A 20,256-nucleotide genomic window follows, 5' to 3' on the forward strand; every position below is an offset into this window, starting at 1 on the left:
GATTAATGTGGAGGCAATATCCCGTGCCTGCACTTCCAATTCATTTCAGAACGGTAACAGATGTATTTAAAACGAGTGCACAATGAAAATGCAAAAAATTGAAACACAATATCATGGCGTGTGCATTTTCATTGCTCACAGGACAAACTAAATATATTATATACGGCAGTGAAACCATTTCAAAAGAATAACGCTACCCTTTTGTTTTAAAAGATGGGTGGTCCATGCCAAACCGTGTATTCCAACACCGCTGCCTACTTTTGAGTACATAAAGAACTTCCGGCTTTCTCCCATTCAGTAAGTAATGACCCAAACGTGTTGAACTGATTAATTTCATTCTTCTACCTGCATAATCATTATGAACTGTCGAATATTTCCTTAAACTTTGATGCAGAAACTATAGCTACCCAGAAAATTTAAAAAAAAAAAAAGGTATTCCTTGACCTAGTGATCAAGTGTAACAAATTGAAGACCCTTATTCTTGACGTTAGATGTAATAACCTTGTCACACCCATAGGAGATCACACCTCAGTTGGCTAGCTATCTCATTGGACAAGTTCCATATTCTTTGAATCACCTGAAGACCCTTCCTCCTACATAAACAAGAAAAAGACAAATGCCTTGCATCCTTGATTTCTTACACCGTCCATTAGACAGTGCTCATAATTTGTCCCTCCACAAATTTTAAATTCAAGTAAACCAACCACCCAAAACAGGAGGACCAAAGAAGCCATGACATCAATGATACCATCAGTAAGGAACACTATCAAATGCGAAAGCATCTTGTCTCAAAATGGTGCAAGCATTTCTGCCCTAATTCCACCATTCATCATCCATATCTTGCACTTCAGCTGAATCCATGACATTTAGATATGGTTGGTATGGTATGCAACCATATCCAAAACTCTGTAATTGGTCAAAAAAACAAAAACCTCTATCTATAGGGTTTACTCAAATTAAATATGAATATATATATATATATATATATATATAAAGGAAGTTCAAGTAAATCATGCCCAGTAAACAAAGTGAAGTTACCTTTTTCTTTAACCAGATATTTCTCTGGAAGGTCACGGACAAGTCACCCTTCAGATCTTTCACATGGCTTTTTTTTAACTCGGGATCTGGGCACACCTATAACAGTGGCATAGTATGTTTACCAAACACGTTCAATAAACTGCAAACAACAGAGTTATAAAGCTCAAATTACCTTTCCTATTAATTCTCAGTGATTGAATTTCAATCTCTTCCTGTTCAGTCACTTCACTTGAAGCTCCGGAAGATTCCTCTGACTCAACAATTTGTGATGATGATGATTCATCCAAAGACTCGATTTACCCTTCTATGGCTGTATTAATGACCTCACCGTCTCTAACACCTAAAAGACATACCAGCTTCACTGCTTTGAATGTATTTTAAAAATCTAAAGTAAATGTATGAAACTATTTTCTCCAAATGGAAGCACTAAGCAAAAAGTGAAAACAAGAGCTTAAAGAATTACGGTAATACATGTACTTAGGGACACACTTGACAACATAATAACTTAGAGTGGAAATAAGAAATTACTTACCATCTAACACACTGACACACTTGTTTATGTTTGTGATATATCACATGGTATCCTGATATCATAATTATAAAATTATGTCAAAGATTATTTCACCTATCGTATAAAAGAGAGGAGATATTTAAAATTAGTTTTGGTTCTTGTATTTGCAGAAAATTTTGGTATCTGTTGTGCTAGAGTGGATGACCATAGGAGGAAAAGTTTAAAACTTGGAAGCCATTTTTAGTAACCACTGTCTTTCACTAACCAATTTTCAGCAGCTAAGTAATTGAGTTGCCTAGTATAACAGTTTCCTTGCTCTGTCTTTCTCTAACACGCTGGATGAGAAAATCAGGATGCTACTAAGTACATAAATAGAGTCACCAGTCACAATCCTAACTCTCAAACATCATATATATTGTACGATTAAAGCATGTCCGAAAATTTTGCAAATTAAAATATTCACCTAATGGCTAGTGCCTTTGCATCCTTAACGAAGATGTTAAGATCTAACTGTTTACTAGACCGCCTGATGTATCAAAGTAAATTGCATTGCAGCAGACCAACTCCTGACATTTTCTCTATTTATCTGTATTCCTTAATATGAAGGTGCCCCTCGACAATAAAATTAAATATACAGTAAGTCAATTTTCCACACACTATAACTAGAAACTTCCAGGTTAGAGATCCAAGAAAAATAAGAAGATAGTGAAACTAGCAAGAAATTAGATAAAGTCACAGGCACATGGATTAAACTCATGAACTAACCTTCCGAAATGTCAGATTCTGCACTTTCTTCTCCATCATTTACGGGCATAACAAAACCTTCTATGTTGCCAACCTTCTGTCAATGTATTTCTGCATTTCTTGCTGTAACCTCTTGCTCCTTCTTTTCCATGTGGAACTTATTTTCTCCTCAAACTCCTCAATGGATACTTTCATTTCTGGTTTTGCAAACTTCTTGCCCTGTTTGCAGCCAATGTGAAGAGAAAATGTTCATCTGGTTTAAAAAGAGAGGCCAGAAAAACTGAAGGAAATAGGGCACCTTGTTAATTATGTTTCTAAAACGATCCATCACAGAATCCTCACATAGGGCATGTTCATAAGTCTTAAATGACTCTATAAGCTTTTTATTTCCCTTTTCAGTGAATGACAACTGAGAAAGACAGTAAGAAATATGCTCCCATTGTCTAACATCTGCAGCAAAAGATGAACCATATTGTGAGGAAAATCTAGCTTATATCATTCACGAGAAAGAAGTATTAATTAATTATTATTTGTTTGTGATATGAAGCAAAGTAGCAACAAACAGAAGAAAGGTAGAGAAAAAAAGGAGGCTGCAGCTCTCTCGAACCCTATATACTATAATTTAGAGAGAAAAAGACGCTCCGGTTCCTAAATCCTGCACATCCTACTAAAGGCAACAAAAGTTAACAGAAAAATATGGCTCTGAAATAATCTATTATTTCAACTAAATAGACAGCCTCATCTGCAGCAGCACTTATGCTCATGCAATTGTTCTCAGCCCAGAGAAAAGGGAAATGCATTTTAAAAACTATAAAAAGAACTTTGAAAAGAAAGAAAGGAAATGATCTCAAGAAATAACATTCATAAATTTTGAAGCTTAAACTGAAAGTATATCTTCCGACTGGATAAAGTGTATCTATTAAAAACGCAGGGGATATGGGAAAAATTTTAATATCAAAAGGTAACAGTACATGAATATTTCGTAAGGAATCAACCGAACATTCTACAGAATTTTCGTTTACCATTAGTTTTTTATCATTTTGAACCAAATTAAAAGTATAATGTTAAAATTATACTTGTTCAAAGATGAATGGTAAATTTGGCCCTTAATCTGACATATTACAAAAATATGAATAACAAAGACATTTTACAAACAAGTAGAAAGACTGTTCTTTCTTATGCAATCTGATGCATCTAGATCAAAACAACTGAATGCAGTAAGACTAAAATGGCCCCAGAAGCATGCTAGTTTCTTAACAATAAAGAATCATGTTTTTTGTCTTACTTTCAGCAACATAATAGTAATATTCAAAGGAGGATATTATAAGAAGAATATCATCTTAGATGAATAAATACAAAGAGAATTTAAATGAATCAAAGATCGCATACCTGTGACTCCACTAAACCTATTGCAGAGCTTTTCAACAAGTGATTCCATTTGTTTGTCCTGAAAAATAATATAGATAATAAGTTATTGACATTATAAAGAACATTCATTTCAGTATCAACTAAACAAATTAATGTATACCTTCTTGATGGAACCAATTAAGAACTGGATGATGTTGCAGACCCTTTCTGCAGATCTTGGGTTGATAGTTTGCCAAGTATATCTGGGAGTAAATTATATATCGGATTGCTTCCTGACAAAATAATTAGAAAGAAATTTGTTAAATACCTATTTGACTCGAGGAAATATATGTTAGTCATTTCTACAATTTTAGTGGTTGAATATCACAATTCACCTTTCTTTGACAATTCATGGAAAAAGAGCTTAGCCAGATTAGCGATCCTCTCATCATGATCTTCTACTCGTACAGCCATCTCATTTATGTAACCTTTTACCTGATCCAGACATGCCCAGAATCAGAACCCTAAAGTTTTATCATCTCTAAAATGAAAGAGTATGCTGCTGATAGCCAGCCTGTCAGACCTTCATCATGTCATTTAGTATGAGATGTGAAAGCACCAGAACAGCATTCTTCCTAACTGAAACTGAAGGATCCCTTAAACGAGAATACATGTTCTCTGTCCATGGTTCTAACGGATTCGGCAAGTGACTGCCAAATCTCCTAGAGCAATAGTGCAATTGGAACGAACAATTTCTGATGGTGCATTCTCCACAACAGTGAATAGAAGCTGGAGATTTTCATCACTGGAAATTCATTCAATTAAAAAATTAGGCATAAAGTCTCCTTTGGACTTAAAATAGCAGATAACAGATGGAAGGATATATAAATTGAGAGAGTTACCAATAATTGGCATCTACAATCATAAATCGACATAAGGCAAGCATTGCAGAGGCCTGTAGTACTGGATACTGAGAACAGAAAGCCAAGTCAATCTATTGAACAAAATTTTTGACGCGTAGAAAATAACAAGCATGCAAGTAATCAAATACAGAAAAGAGAAGTTGCTTTCTTTTGTTTCCATGAGAAATTAAAATGAATTCATTATAATAATTTACTAATGATTGTACAAGTACAATTATATTTTGTCTTCCATCTATATACATGAGATTATTCTCAAGAACTTTGCAAATGTCAGGATATTAAATTTTCGAAGTCATGAATCATTTTAACATGATACCTTGAAGGGAGATGACTTCGGTCATAAATTCAAATGGTATAGAAATAAAGTCATAACTGCTGTGCACAATTCTCTTTATTGAGAAAGCTGATAATGGAACCCAAAGGACCATAGGAAAATGAAAGAAGGGAAATAGAGGAAGGAAAAGTTGAAGCTTGCACCTTCAGCATCAAAGAAAATTTTCTGCAGAGCTTACAGAGGAAAGGTGCACACTCTCCAATCAAACTCCTTTCAGTGGAGCTACCAGAAACAATTTCTTTCTCTGCTCTTTCAGCAAGTGTGTCTAGTAATGCATCCTCAGAAGCAGCAAGACCTAGTTCAGCATTGATGCTATTATCCTGTAGGACATCATCAGATCATAAATTCATAAATATAGCTTCCTTAAATCAGATTATAAATTTATAATTAAGAAGTAAATAATAGGCTGTGCTCTAGCTCACTAGTGAAGGAACATTTAGAAGCTGATCTTACCTTTTGTTTTTCAGCATTTGCTGTACCTTCAGCGTCCATTTTTTCTTTATTACCTTTCTGTTTCTGGATCTTCCGAACACAAGATTCAATGTATACCAGTTGGTTCATGGCAACATGACTTGTGAGAAATAAGTATCTGCTAAGCTTTGCTACTTGAACGGTGGAAAGTACAGTGAAGTTACCACTGACAATGTCGTCATGTAATGTATCTCCTCTGCTACCATCGAAAACTGAACCAAGGGACTTTTTCACAAGATCAGCAGCTAAGGTTTCTGGGGTTGGATGAATTGTGTATATTGCATCTATTGCTTTATCAGCTGCAGCATACCATATATTATCTGGAAGCCCAAAGCCTATAATTAAGCATTCCAGAACACCAAATATGCGGCTGCCATTACTAATTAACAACTTTTTCTTGTCCACTTCAGACAATCTCTGGATAGCAACGCATGCTGTCCTAGCTAGCAAAGGTTCCACTTTAGCCCAACAACCAAACCCAATGTCAATAATGTCTTTTAAGTGAGAGCCAAGAATTGCAGTAGATGATTTTGCTGCCATGCAGAGGATAGCTAAATCCCCATGACTTTGCTTGGCAGTGGCTCCATTAACATTGAAGCAAAAGAAATCCCATAACGCTGATATCTGCAAGACAGTGGCACAATGAAGAAAAAGAATCATTGAATTCATTAAAGCAGACTTTTAACTATGAGATAATTATTTTTATAGCTAAAACTCTCCAAAGGGAACGACATGCAACAATATGATTCAGACTCTCTCTGCACTAAATTATCTTTGGCAATACTTTAACACCTCCTTAAAATAAATTACTTCAATCTATCCCTCACTGGGTAACCACACAGAAATTTAAGCAATGAAAATCATGATAAAGCATTTCATGTGAATCCAGTTACGTATATGAATCTACAAAATAAAAGATGGCCTTAAAATCTATAAGCAAATGGTTCCAAAAGACATGGATTCATTCATTACAAACCTACAGAACTTCCATAATTGTCATCACATTCTGGAGACGTACAATACTTGTACTTCTATTTCATTCATGGAAACAAAAGAAGATCACAATTCCAAGGAAGGGTTGACCTTTCTAGGTTTCCATAAATAAAGGAACGATCATAATTCAAATCAACATGGTTATTCTAAAGGCATGAAAGAGAACATACCGCACCACTGGATATATCACCTTTAGACACTAAAGCACCAACAATGAACTCGAGGGCTGCTTGATCCCCTACATTTGAAGCTATGGCTAGATTCAAAAGATTTTTAGAAGTCTCTACTGGATTTTCCCTAATATAAATTGTTACAAAAGCATTCTTTACAGCTTCATATATGGATTTGTCTTGAGAAAATACCTGAAAAATCCACAACAGATCATGTACTATTTGTGTCAAAGGTTAGTAAAAGAAGTCATGTTCACAGGATAGACCACCTCAAAAGCACAAAAAGAAGGAAAAAAAAAACGTAGAATTAGAAGAAAACATAGACATGAAGGAATGAAAACAAATGAAAGCCCACCAGTGGCAACATCTTGCGGAGACAGGCTTCTGCACCATCAATTTGGAATTGTCTACATCTCATCAGCAAGAGAATTGTGTTCTCAACGTCTGTAGCAGAAGATGAAACCATCAATTGAAGGAGTGTTGGCATTGTGGCAGATACAAACTTAGAAAACTTCAAACCAGCCTCGAGAGAGGCAACCAAGGCCTTAGTCTGCTCCAAGTTCCCAACATCTGGCACAGAACTATCCTTACTAGCAATCTCTTGCTCCATATGGGGTAAACTATCAGTTAAACTCTCAGGCTGGTGGTTGGCCACCTCTTCAGCATTTGCATTATCAACCTCACTCTCATCAGTACACCATCCTTCATGCGTTCAGACAATTTATCTGGTTCAAGCTCGTTTAGCTTCTTCTTGTACTGCCCTAGATTTGCTTCAAATGAAGCTATTCGGAGTTGTGGCCCAAAAGGATTATGCTGCAACATCATGATTAGTAAATTTAATGCAGATTTTCTAACAATGGCACTCTTATCTTCCAATCTCCCAGCAGCAACAGCTGCAACCTTATTCCATACACCAATTGAAACAGAATGCTCCTCACATAGCTCAGCCCAAACTTGAACAACTCGGCTCCTTGTATAAGCCCAAACATCTCTACAACGCTCAAGCAAAATTTCCAACACGGCTTGCTTGGTCCGAAGATGAACAGATTTAGAACTCATTTCACCATCAACATCATTAAATGCTTTTGCAACTAGTTTACGCAAAACACCTACAAGGGCAATTCTTATCTTATAAGATTCACCACCAAAAGTCCAATGTTAGTCGACATTAACTTTGGTAGTCGATCAGCAGGCTCCACCAGGAAGCGCCCAACATTTTCAGCCCCTGCTGTATCCTTCAAATAGGACTTGGGGTTAGTCCTCCCTACCTCTCTGATAAGGGAACTTGCAAGTGTTCCATCAGCGTACTTCTTCTCAGCCAAAGCAACAGCATCAGCCATGTGAGTAACAACAAAGTCATATTTATGAATTAGGTGCAAGATTGAAGCAGATGATTGCTCTGTGTAGTGGTTCTTTGTGGCGCAAGCCCCAATGATGCGACATAGAGCATCTTTTGTTTCTGAGTCCTTTAGAAGCATGGCACTCTCAAACAGAGAAAACACATTTCTGCAAAACCAAAATCAGAATAAGTAAATTTCATTTTAAAAAAAAGAAAGAGCTTCTAATAGCTTGTAGGATTAGTTACACGTCTTAATTTACTTTACAATAAAAGATAGATAATTTTCATCTGGGTCAGCTGATCCAAAGAGCAACGCGAGGTTTATCTCTAGTGAGTTCGCAATCAGGTTAAGCAACCGGCCCTTTGTAACTCCCATTTCAATGAGTTTAATGGTTGCTTCTTACGACTACTAGCTGTCACCTGAAGAAATTACCAACCAAAACTATTAAACATAGGATAACACCAACAATGGCAATAATATAGCAAGGGAGGAAAAGGGCAGCGGGGGTTATACCTTTGGATTGTTACTAGAACCAGTGTTAGACTCCTCGGTCAAAATAACGTGGAGGAGAAAGAATGTGTAAATTTTAAAAGCATTACGATATGAAGTGACACGATCAAGCATCAGAGTTTCATCATCATCCTGACCTTGAGAAACACGGATCAGTGAATCCACATTTTGGAGGAGAACACTGAGATTGGACCGAAGACTTTCCACAAGAATGAACTTGCAAGATGGGGAGAGGCTGGAAAAACCTCGAGCCAACAGTACATGCGATCAAACACATATTGCTCTTCAATGCAGAAAAGCTCTTTATCAGACAGATCATAGGATACCCCTGTACCAAAAGAAGAAACAAAATTTAATAAAATTACTTTGATAATTGAAATCATGTATGAATAATCAAACTTACGTCTCTGAAAATGCTAAGAACAATAAATTTAAACATCATACTATACATATGGTAAGAAAAATGAGAAAAGCAAACCACTTTTTCCTAATAATTCAGCAAATCAAATCAGCTTAACCAATTTGTTGACTAAATTTTCTCAACAGCGGGAAAAAATAAGAATCTAGAAAAAAATATCAAACAAAAAAATTCGGGTTTTATGACCAGAACACCATAAAAATGGAATTTAAACAGATATGAGTTCGGAAGTTTCAGAAGGAAAGCAAATCCATCTCCATTATCAAGAATTTCCTTTAAGCTGACGCAGTTTAGATCAGCAAAAAAAAAAAAAAAACCCATATTAGGCAAAATTTTAAAGAAAAATCAGAAAATCGACTACAATTCCCATCATTCATCGAGATGTTAAGTCTTCCAACATATTATTGGATGACAAGTACACTGCAAAAGTGTCAGATTTTGGAGCTTCAAGGTTAATACCTGTTGATCAAACTCAAATAACAACTCTAGTTCAAGGAACACTTGGGTACGTAGATCCACAGTATTTCCAAACAAGCCAGCTGACAGAAAAGAGTGATGTTTATAGCTTTGGAGTGGTGCTAGTGGAACTACTAACAGGACAAATGCCGGTGTCATTTGCAAGACCTGAAGCTCAGAGAAACCTGTCTTCTTACTTCATTTTAGCAATGCAACAGGATCACCTTTCCCAAATTCTTGAGCCTGGGCTTGCAAACGAAGGGAATAGAGAACAGCTTAAAGCAGTTGCAGATCTTGCAATGAGGTGTCTCAGATTTAGGGGTGAAAAAAGGCCCACAATGAAAGGAGTGGTGTTAGAGCTTGCAGGGTCAAGAGGGATTGACAAACACTGTTGGAATCAAGTCAACTATGAGGAGGCTGTAGGCTTGCTCGATGAACCATTGGATTTATACACAGCTGAGAGTTCATCAAGAGTAAATCGTCATAGTGACATGCCAACTAGGCAATATAGCAATCACAATTCAACGACATTTTCATTGGACTTCCCCCGATGAATATTCTTATAGCAGATTTTGTGACAAAATTTTCAGCTAAAATTTTTGTTGCATAGCTAGAAATAATATTTGCACCGAGTAAAACAATTATGTTGTTGGAATAAATTCTACTCATGTCTTATCGCTTATAACCTCTCAAAGAAGGTAACTAGGTAAGTAAAGGCTTTTCTACAGTTGGACTTTGGAGCACATGCAAAAGTAACTAGTAAATGATTTTTTTTTTTTTTAAGTATTTGTCATTTGTAGGTTGACCTAGCAAATCCTGCTTTATAATGAAGAAGAAAAAGTAATTTATATAGCATTATAATTTTTTATCTAAATGGAAAGTTTTTCTATTAAGATTGTGTTTTGGCGAGATTTAAGTAAGATTTTTTTACAAAGTATTTTATATTATCAAGGATTAATTACAGTAAAATAAAAATTCACAATCATAATTTTATATAATAAAACATTATTAACTTATTTTTATTTTGAATAAAGTTCAAATGTTTATTTGGTTATGTCTAATAAAATTCAACTAAATTAAAGTAATGATAAAATATAATATTAACCTTAGTGACAAATCTAGTTTTACTTTTTTTAAAAAATGAAATTGATCAAATTAATACTACATCTAGGACAAAAGAAAAAAAAAAAAGAAAAATACTCGCTTCATTGGCAAAAAAAAAAAAAAGGAAGACTTCTTCATCGTCACAACTCACTCTTTCACCTGCAGCTGCCATAGCCACAGCCGTTCTTATTTGCCGCCTCTTCCGGTCACCGCAACATCCCCAGGCTTTCTTGTTCACTTCTTCTCACTCCATTTGAGCACTTCCAGGTATTCTGTGATTTCGGGTTTAAGTTATTATTGAATTTCGCGTAAACATTCTCTTAATTAGGTTTGAACTAAGTTTAGGAATTTGAGTGATTAGATCTCTAGAAAAATGCCTCCCGCGGCTCCTCGATCCGGTGATGCGATCTTCGCCAGCGTCGAACGCGTGGTAAGAAAAAACACAACTAGAATTCTCTATTTTTTTCTCATTCTGTTTGGAAAATCGGTGAACCTTTCGATTTCTTTTCATTTCCTGTTTCTCGTTTGAAAAATTGCAAAAGAAAAGAAAAACCTTTATATGCCTGAAATTTAATTTTTGACGGTTCAATTTTGTTTGATTTGTTCTCATTTCCTGCATCGGATCATACTGTTCAGAGAGAAAGGAAGAAATTTTATGACTTGAGGGATCTGTTTGTTCTAAGTTTGATTTGTAGAACCTGTATAAAAGTTTTTGGCTACCAAACAGAAATTATACTGCCGATTGTGTTGCTGTTGATAACTGATATGTTACTGATATGTGGAATTTGAACCGGTGTAGAATGCAGAACTATTCACTTTAACTTATGGAGCAATTGTGCGTCAATTGCTTACTGACTTGGAGGAGGTTGAGGAGGTCAACAAGCAGCTTGATCAAATGTACACTCTCCCCTTTCGACAAACTTTGTTTAGTTTCACTCAATAGTTATTTACTATAATCACGTGATCTGTGCATGCTTTATGATGGGTTTCATGTCATTGTTCTGAAAGAATGATGCTTGTTATTTTATTTGATCATATGGATTCGCTGGTGATTGACTCTTTTTTTTATTATATAGAATGAGCACATTAATCACTACTGTATTTGAATAGTGCTATGCTATCTTCTTATCATGATAGAAGCCTTATGCCAATACAAACAGTTGGGTGCCTGCGTGTTTTGTGTATGCCATGCATCTACGCATCTCTGCATGCATCTTTGTGTATCTCTTACACTCGTTTCTACCATGCAATCTTTCAACTTGATGCCATCAAGGGTTGGCTCACAAGCACTATTAGTTAACTTTTTTTAACTTTATTATTCTTGATTATTGTATGCATTTTGGATTGCTTGCGTTTCTTAGTATTGATAGTTTTTTTTATTTATGTAATTTAGTAAAGAAGTTGATTACATGATGTCAAAATCCATGCTACTTAACTTCTTTGATTACCATGCAGGGGCTATAATATAGGGATTAGACTAATTGATGAGTTTCTGGCAAAATCTAATGTGTCCAGATGTGTTGACTTTAAGGAGACAGCGGAAGTGATTGCAAAGGTCTACTATTACTGTTAGGTTTATTTCATGGTCATATTATATATAATGATTCGAATTTTCTTTCATCTGTTCCTTAATTGCTCTCTGATCTTCTGTTCATAAAATGCTAGTCGGAGTAGGGCATATTTTACAGCATGTCAGCTGCACCACTAATTTATTTTCTTCATTCAAGTAGATCTAAATTATTGGCTATTCATTTTAGTAGACTGTTATGTATGATGGTATGTTAATACTTGTCCTGTGGAATCTAAATTGCTAACTGAAAGAAGGCAATAACATGTGCATGAAATGATATATGATTGTTCATATGCATTTTCATGAACACATAAGGATGCCTTTAATTTTTTTCCTTTTTCTCCTTTTGAGATGGATCATTTATCTTTTAATGAACAAATGTGAGCTTTTGAAAGATTTATGATTATTATTTGTACATTGCCTAGTTTAGAAATGTTTGCTGGATTTATTTGTGCCGAAGCCATTTAAAATATCATCTTAGTTCTGTTTTTAACAAGTATGAATTAGGCCCCAACTCTTGTTAGCCCTAATGAAGTTTCTATATAGGTGGGTTTCAAAATGTTCCTTGGGGTCACTGCATCTGTTACGAACTGGGATGCTGATGGGACCTGTTGCAGCATTGTTTTGGAGGATAATCCCCTTGTAGACTTTGTAGAGCTGCCTGATACGTGTCAAGGTCTCTACTATTGCAACATCTTAAGTGGAGTCATAAGAGGAGCCCTAGAGATGGTGAGTGTAAAGACATCTTTGATCCCCTTCTATTTTATAGTTGCAAGACTGTGGTCCTTTTTTACCTTTGGTGGGTTCAATACAATGGCATTTGAAGTATTAAACATCTTTGATCTTTGTCAGCCACTGTCAATCATGCAGTGGCTATTGTAAAAGTACATTGATGTTCTCAATCTCAGTACCACTTTTCATTCATGAAGTGTGATCTAAGTTATCAAGGTTAGGTTGGTAATGCTAGCCATATGTTATTTCATTATGACTATTAATAGGACATTAAAAACATTTCACCCCTTTCATCATGATCTCTAGAGAGATAGAACTATGTGATTATCTATTGTAAAGTTATTATTAAATCGTTTTTTCATAATCATGAATGAAAGTGATGAATTTGTTCAGTATTATATGCTGTAAATCATTTCTAATTACTTGCAATTCAATTGGGATAAAAGGTATTCTATGTTTACCAACAGTTTAACCTTTGCCTTGAAGAATTTATCTTGTGTTGTACAAAAGTTCAACCTATTTTTTTTATATTCAAAGTGTTATGGTATTTCAAGTTTCTGATATATGGATCCAGATTATTGTTTAATGTCATTGGTCGAACCTTAGCTGCCTTATTATCTTCTAATGCCAAAGCCTGAAGTGAAGCTATCAATATCGTCTTTGTTATTTTCTTCACCATGCAATTCCTTCATTTGTTCAGGTGTCAATGAAGACTGAAGTCACCTGGATACGTGATATGCTTAGAGGAGATGATGCGTATGAGTTGCAGGTGAAACTTTTGAAGCAAGTTCCAGAAGAGTACCCTTACAAGGACGATGAGTAATATGCAGAGACATGATCTCTTAGTGACAATGCACACTTGACAGTAATTTATTTTTCGTATTTTACTCTTCAATGCCTTCACGAAGAATAGGAGTTTAACAACATTTCCCCTGATGTACGTTTTGCATGTCATCTTGTACCTTCATTGATCTTCCATTTAGGGTTTATATTATCTATATTCCGAATTTATAAATGCTATAACCCCTACACTGCATTCTTAAACTTCATAGGAAAAACACACAAATTCCTAATTACCATTTTAAAATTTTGAATGAAAAAAAAAACGAATGTGAAATTCATACTTAAAAATCTCGAATTCTAAAATAAGATGGCGGGGGAGAGAGAAGAAATTTTAAAAATGAAAAGATATCACTTTTATATTACGTAGTCCGAGTTAATTCTTTTTTAAATGATTTTTTTTAAAGAAAATGACATCAGTTTAAGATTTGCGATTTAACTTTCCGATTTCGAATTGCAATCTTAAATAAATTGGAAGATTTATACATCATTTATGGATAGAAAAGAAAAAATTATCTACGTTTATAATCCAACTTCTTACTACACATAAAAAAAAAACTTATCTATGTTTGGTTGTGTGAAATAAAATAAGAAATACTATTTGTTTAGATACGTTTATTTTATTTTTTAGATGTGAAATAATTTATTAATTTTATTGTACTATGAATATTTTATTTTGAAAATTAATTAATTTATCTTTGCATTGATAAATTTATCTTTAAATTTGCCATTGGCAAAAAAAACAACCTTAAATATATTAAATATTTATACATCATGTCATATCAAATATTTGAAATAAAAATAAAAAATTATTTTATTTACTATCTATAAAATTTCTAATAAGATTATAAAATTAATTCATGCTGGTAATAGAGCGTATTTAAAAAAATAAATTAATCAACTTCAAAAAAAATGAACTAATATAATAAAACAATGCTTGTAAAATTTAAAACTCCTAAAATATATAAAATAATATTTCATAAAAATACATAAGTCAATTAGAATAAACATTTATTGAAAGGCCAAAAACAAAAAAATGAAAAATGAAAAACATTTATTGGTGGCGAGATTGCATTCGTTAGTGCGTCTCAAGTCTCAACTGAAAATCAGAAAATCAATCCCCCAACCGACGGAGTCATTCACAGGGAAAAAGTACAAAAGAAATGAAAGATAGGCACAACATCAAAGTCTTGCCGTTTACTTTCACTTCACCTCAAGTTGATTGTTCAACCTTCTGTATTTCTTTCATCAAAAGAGTTGATTGATCCTCAAAATGGGTTTCCTTTAAAAATGACAAAAAGAATAATTATTTGTTGAGTACACAGAGCAAGAAGCAGAAGGAAAAGCACAAGAAAAAAAAAAAAAAAAAGGGAAATGGCAATGCCTTGGGGCATGACTCTATGGATGGCAAAGATGGTGTGGATAGCTCTGAGTGGATGGGTTTCTTCTTGCTTGACAATTGCTGATGAAGTTGCTGCTTCTCTCAGGAGTGGTGATATTGGTCCCTTCCATGTTGGCTAAGTTCACCTTTTCTGTTTCTTCCTTTTTCAATCAAACCCACTTCTCTGGTTTGTTTCCTTCCTAATTCTCACAAATTATACTTCTTTTCTTCTTGTTCTCCTTCTTTCTTATGCGTAATCAAGATAAGAATCAAAAGGTTGTTCTTTTTTTGTTTTTTCTTAGTTCTGAAAATCTTTGTCTGCTATAAGAGTTGAATATTCTATTTATCCTTATTTGATTGTTGCTCTGGTTTCTTCCGTGCTTATATTCTTCATGAGATGCTGAAATACTACTTAGTTTTTATAATTATACTGTTATTCTGCTGATAGTTTGTATGTTGAAGAAAACTTCGTTCATTTCGTCCCATTTAATCCATTCAGTTTTGTTTCTAACTATATAAAATTTTGAAGCATAATTTGTGACTAAATTATCTGCTTGATTCAGCCTGGGAAACTTACAAATTTAATTAATAAATAAACTATAGAGGATATAGTGGGGATAGAAATGGATAGAGTTCGAGATAAGGTTGGGATGTGTCCCCATCCGTGGCAAATTGTGTGCAATCCGACTGCAAAGGTATTGATTCTGAAATTCGCACCAGAGATATACTAGAATGCTGATCACTGATAGCTTTCATTTTGCATAGAAGTATATAAAAGAAACCCCTTTTGAGATGCTTAAACAGCTTTCATTTACTATTCCTAATATCATAAAGTTAGACAAGTTTATTGCTCACCAATGAAAATGATTCTTGACCGATCCTTTTTTTTTGTCCAAATATTACATATTTGAAACTTTCAAACTACACCTGTAGGAAGCTAACATATCTATCTAATTTTGTAGATTTATTTGTCAGCTGTTATCTAGCTGCAAGATTCTAGTAATCTTTCATTTTTTTCTTGAGTTATCTGCTAATCTGATGTTTCTTAGATCTAATGGTTTGTCATCCTAGTTGTACAATCTAGGTAATGTATTATGGGCTGAAGTTTCTGTCTGATGCATAGTCTAAATCAGCCATGGTTTCCTTGGGCTATTTTTTAGTTTGTTGAGTAATTGCTGTTGGTTTATGATGGATAAGCTCTCTAATAATACCCATTTTAAGTTACCCTGTTAGTATATATTATTATATAAGTACTGCTCTACATTCTTATGTAAGCTTGTAACAAATTGAGTTGCTCATTACCACTGGCTGTTTTCTGGTTAAGACTGTACAAATTAAAAAATTCAAGGCATGTGTGGCTTAAATGTACTTATTGTGATGGGACTGACCTTGATGAATTGGATTTATTCTCAATCAATGAATTAATTGAAACTAAATGGAAGAAACTAGATGAACGAATTTAATGTCCTAAATGTTGTTTTTGTTAATTGTTTTCATTGTGGTATGAAGATTTGTATTTGCTTCGAGTTTTACAACTATCTTGGTCTAAAAGATAACATTCTTATTTATATCTTTTGCAGGACAAACCAACAAGATGAATTAGAAGTTCTATAGGGAATGGAGAGTTGGACAAGGAAACTGGGGATCCAAATGGAAAAACCCATATTTAATTTCACTGGTTGCTGTGGCTTGTACATCTAGATTATCGGTTTTCTTATTTCCAGTATGTTGAAAAGTATCAATTCAGTTTCGTAATGTTAGTCCGGCTGTAGCAGAAAGCTGCATGGTTTGGCCTTTTTCTTTGATAGGACTACTGGAGGTATGAACGTCTTACATTGTACAGAAACACAATATTTCTTCAGGTTTTGTGGCATTGATGGAAGGTGGTCAGCTTCACATCTTACTTATACTACTGTGTTTTGATAATGTGAGTATTCTGTTAATTGGTATTAGGATTAATCCAACTACCATTACGTTTGTGTTGCTATATTTGATGCAACCATATATATATATGTAATAGTATTCTTATGAAAATGCCTACCAATTGCTATAAACTTGTTAGAAACCTTTATGAACTTGTCTTAAATAATTAATACCAAATGGTTAAGTCTGAAACACTTAAGCAAACTCCGTAGACAACAACAACAAGGTTTAGGTATCATAAAAAATAATATAGGTTCACCAAATTATACAAAGCAAACAGAACGTACAAAAAATCTATATCTTGTGGATGCTCATCATCCTGGGGTGTCTAATGAAAGTGACAGGTTTGTCGGCGTGCCACTGTCTTTAGTATTTGATGATGAACTCTGAGTCGGGTATAATTCTGCTTGTTCATGTAACAAGCTCAAAGCCTGCTCACAGTTAGCTTGACCCCATGGATGTTTCTCAAGTTTTCTCAACTCTATCAGCTCTATAAGCACTTCTTTCATTGAAGGTCTTTATCCCCCCTCAACATCAGACATCTCATAGCCAGGTGGGCAACAGCTATCAGTTCTTCTCTATTCTCCTCGTTTGCAAGTTCGGGCTCTAGGATCTGGAGGAGACGATCCTGTTGCATTGATAAAATGAAGTAAGAAGAAAGGTTTCTTTCAGGCTCTGGTCTTGCAAAAGATACTGGCATCTCGCCAGTGAGTAGTTCCACTAACACAACCCCATAGCTGTAAACATCACTCTTTTCTGTCAACTTGCTTGTCTGGAAATATTGGGGGTCCAAGTAACCAAATGTACCTTGGACTAATGTAGTTATTTGAGTTTTATCGATGGGAATCAACCTTGAAGCGCCGAAATCTGACACTTTGGCAATGTAATTTTCATCGAGTAAAATGTTGGCAGATTTGACATCTTGATGGATGATTGGAATCGAGGCTGCAGAGTGAAGGTAAGCAAGTGCGCTAGCAGTTTCTGTGGCGATGCTTAGACGGATGTCCCAGGAGATTGAGCCTGCCTTCTCGGAATTGTGAATGTGATAGTGAAGGCTTCCACTGGGGACAAATTCGTAGACCAGTAAAGGGACTTCAGTCTCCAAACAACATCCCAAGAGCTTGACTACGTTTCGGTGGTTGATTTGGCTAACAACAACAACTTCATTGATAAATTGTTCAATTTGGGAACGAGCCTCTATTTTCAACTTCTTGACAGCAACTATTTGATTGTCTCCTATGATACCTTTATAGACTGTTCCATTCCCTCCTTGGCCGAGGATTCGACTCTTAGAATAATTGTCGGTAGCCTTTGCCAACTCCTTGGCCGTGAAAATTTTTGTTGTCTCAACAGCACTTTGACGGAAAGGATTTTTCTGCTGCAATAATAGTCCCCCGTTTTCAAGAAAGAACTTTTCTCTGAGCTTGATTAGTTTTCTTCTCTTCAAGAAGAAGTATATGGAAAAGACTAACAGAAGCAGAACCAAAACACTGACGAAAGCTGCATGAATTAATCATATATATATATATATATATATATATTAAGAGCTCTTCCTCGAAAAGAAACAAAAAAGAAATAAAGCAAAACGGTGTGTTGAGTTATATAGTTACCTAGAACAAGCAGGAGCAGCTGAGAAAGAAATTGCTTGCAATGATAACTTCCTGGTGTATTAATACACTTATGATTGCCTTCACACGGATTGTTAATGCACTCATCGATGTCTTTCCCCAAATAAAACAAATGACATCAGTATATATATATATATAGGTTACTGACTTGTATATGGTAGTATTATGGGGAAAACATGAGCATTAATTTATAGTGGAAATTAAAAAAAAAAAAATTTACAGAAACATGATGTACTGGTTATATGCTCAAACTTCAACAGCATTTAGAATATTAAAAAGATTAATTATAGACGATGTTAAACAAGGGTGATGAAAGAATTGAGTAGCATATACGGAATAATAAGCAAGCCATACCTTGGCATCCCTGACTACGATAAGGGTTCCCTTGGTAACCTTTGTTGCAACTGCAGCTATAGCCTTGACTACCCTCTACTTTGTAATCCACACGGTGGCTATTCCCCCAGCAAGCATAAGTGAGCAAGTCTCTTTGAGATTCTTCGCAAGTGTGGTTGCTCACAGTCCAATACCACAGTAGAATGCTGTATCTTAGTCAAAAGTTTATGATCATCATCAAGATCAAATGCCTCGAAACTATAGTTGTATTGGCCCACTAAGAAAGCAGATCCACAACGATAGGGCACCGAGATCTTTGTTTCATTAAGCACTTCCTTTGTTTCTGATTCATTGGTGAAAAAGTTATTCACATACGTTTCAACTAATTTAAGACGATTAGGAATAGTGACCTGGCAGCACCCAATCCCAGAGCAAGATCCGTTGGTCCTATCCTCGCGCTTCCTGTGACACAAAGAGATGCACGCACTTAAAAACTCTCTCTTTCCAAGCATGATCGTGCCCACAGAGTTACATCCAGTGACAATGAACTTGTTTTGAGACAGTGCGAATGGAGTATCAGACTATCAGTCAAATTAATCATGGTTGTCTGTCCATCAGTTTCAGATCAATTGAGTTGCAAGCAGGTATGAGCCACAGATGCAGGGACAGAATTCCTTACTCGTACCTGATTTTCAGCTATAGAAATGTTTACAACCTCATATTTTGTAGAACCTAAAAATGCTTTTGCTGGGTTTTTGGAATTGTTGCAAGTAATGCGAAATCCCTTTTGATAGAATCCCTTTGCTACGCCAAAAGGGTAAGGAATTTTAAGATGCTCACAACTGGAACTGCAGTGATTAGGCGCCTTGGGTTGTCCTTCCACAGCTACTAAAGCTGATACCATAGATGTTGCCAAGACGAGCCATTGGAGCTTCAGCAAAGGATGCTTTAACGAAAACATGCCTTTCTTTTATGGTTGAGAAATATCAAATGATTAATTATAAGCAACTGATACAAGATAATATATAATGTTATGACAGTGCTCTACAGCCACTCATCTTATACAATCATTTCACACACTCACTTCTTATTTTAAGGATTCATGTGAAAGATATTAAACTTTGTGTAAGTTATAATAGAATTTTAAAAACTTATATATTGCGTAAGTGTATGATGAAAATGACAGTTCTTTGTCACCAAGTGTGAGTTTCACCCAATTTTACATTTGTTTTTTAGTTGTTGACTATTGGTTTCATTTTTTTGTTTTTTTCTAGAAGTATGGTTTGATCGTAATTGTAATTTTGATTGCAATTAACTAGCGTCAATTGCTTACATCAAGAAAATATTAAACATAAATAATTTATAATTTAGATATATAATTAGCATATTTTAATCAGTATTCAAGATTAAGCATTCTCTTGATATAACGTCGAATTGATAGTTTGATTTTTATGAAAATATGTCTTTCACTATAATAATTTATTTTAATA

At 34.8% G+C, this 20,256-nt stretch overlaps 2 protein-coding genes and 3 pseudogenes across 5 annotated transcripts; 3 read left to right on the forward strand and 2 right to left on the reverse strand.

The window, feature by feature from the left end:
• Positions 1-89: 89 nt before the first annotated feature.
• On the reverse strand, positions 90-8,764 carry LOC111312955 (condensin-1 complex subunit CAP-D2-like; annotated as a pseudogene). Its single transcript, XR_016326333.1, has 16 exons — positions 8,385-8,764; positions 8,131-8,290; positions 6,887-8,037; positions 6,532-6,723; positions 5,351-5,992; positions 5,041-5,217; positions 4,543-4,610; positions 4,224-4,445; positions 4,036-4,135; positions 3,822-3,933; positions 3,683-3,740; positions 2,592-2,743; positions 2,315-2,512; positions 1,211-1,378; positions 1,039-1,134; positions 90-906 (listed from the first exon to the last, which is right to left on the reverse strand). The product of XR_016326333.1 is annotated as a condensin-1 complex subunit CAP-D2-like (transcript).
• Positions 8,765-8,766: 2 nt separating this feature from the next.
• Positions 8,767-9,886, forward strand: LOC111312956 (putative wall-associated receptor kinase-like 16 pseudogene; annotated as a pseudogene).
• Positions 9,887-10,438: 552 nt separating this feature from the next.
• LOC111311464 (uncharacterized) lies at positions 10,439-13,676 on the forward strand. 2 transcript variants are annotated; one of them, XM_022910860.2, is made up of 6 exons: positions 10,439-10,626; positions 10,721-10,789; positions 11,159-11,256; positions 11,815-11,914; positions 12,476-12,658; positions 13,362-13,676. In XM_022910860.2, the coding sequence occupies exons 2-6, from the start codon at positions 10,733-10,735 to the stop codon at positions 13,482-13,484; spliced, it is 561 nt and encodes a 186-aa protein (XP_022766595.1). In that variant the 5' UTR covers positions 10,439-10,626; positions 10,721-10,732; the 3' UTR covers positions 13,485-13,676. The 2 variants fall into 2 exon arrangements, with proteins under 2 accessions (XP_022766595.1, XP_022766596.1); XM_022910861.2 differs by having other exon boundaries at positions 10,443-10,626; positions 10,705-10,789.
• A 1,057-nt stretch (positions 13,677-14,733) lies between these two features.
• LOC111310879 (uncharacterized) lies at positions 14,734-16,602 on the forward strand. Its single transcript, XM_022910255.2, has 2 exons — positions 14,734-15,069; positions 16,463-16,602. Exon 1 carries the CDS (start codon positions 14,876-14,878, stop codon positions 15,020-15,022), a length of 147 nt encoding a protein of 48 aa, XP_022765990.1. The 5' UTR covers positions 14,734-14,875; the 3' UTR covers positions 15,023-15,069; positions 16,463-16,602.
• Positions 16,603-17,014: 412 nt separating this feature from the next.
• LOC111312957 (wall-associated receptor kinase 2-like) lies at positions 17,015-19,804 on the reverse strand (annotated as a pseudogene). Its single transcript, XR_016331166.1, has 3 exons — positions 18,788-19,804; positions 18,416-18,526; positions 17,015-18,305 (listed from the first exon to the last, which is right to left on the reverse strand). The product of XR_016331166.1 is annotated as a wall-associated receptor kinase 2-like (transcript).
• Between the last annotated feature and the right edge of the window lie 452 nt (positions 19,805-20,256).

Source organism: Durio zibethinus, chromosome 1 (assembly GCF_047325235.1).
Source record: "Durio zibethinus cultivar Kanyao isolate XHJ-2024 chromosome 1, ASM4732523v1, whole genome shotgun sequence".
Classification (NCBI taxonomy): domain Eukaryota; kingdom Viridiplantae; phylum Streptophyta; class Magnoliopsida; order Malvales; family Malvaceae; genus Durio; species Durio zibethinus.

Bases quoted from the DNA above. Each gene is read 5' to 3' on its own strand.
- LOC111311464 (XM_022910860.2), top strand. From the start codon at position 10,733: ATGCCTCCCGCGGCTCCTCGATCCGGTGATGCGATCTTCGCCAGCGTC. The intron at 10,790-11,158 runs GTAAGAAAAAAC...GAACCGGTGTAG, and splicing joins TCGCCAGCGTCGAACGCGTG to AATGCAGAACTATTCACTTT. The intron at 11,257-11,814 runs GTACACTCTCCC...ATTACCATGCAG, and splicing joins AACAAGCAGCTTGATCAAAT to GGGCTATAATATAGGGATTA.
- LOC111310879 (XM_022910255.2), top strand. From the start codon at position 14,876: ATGGCAATGCCTTGGGGCATGACTCTATGGATGGCAAAGATGGTGTGG.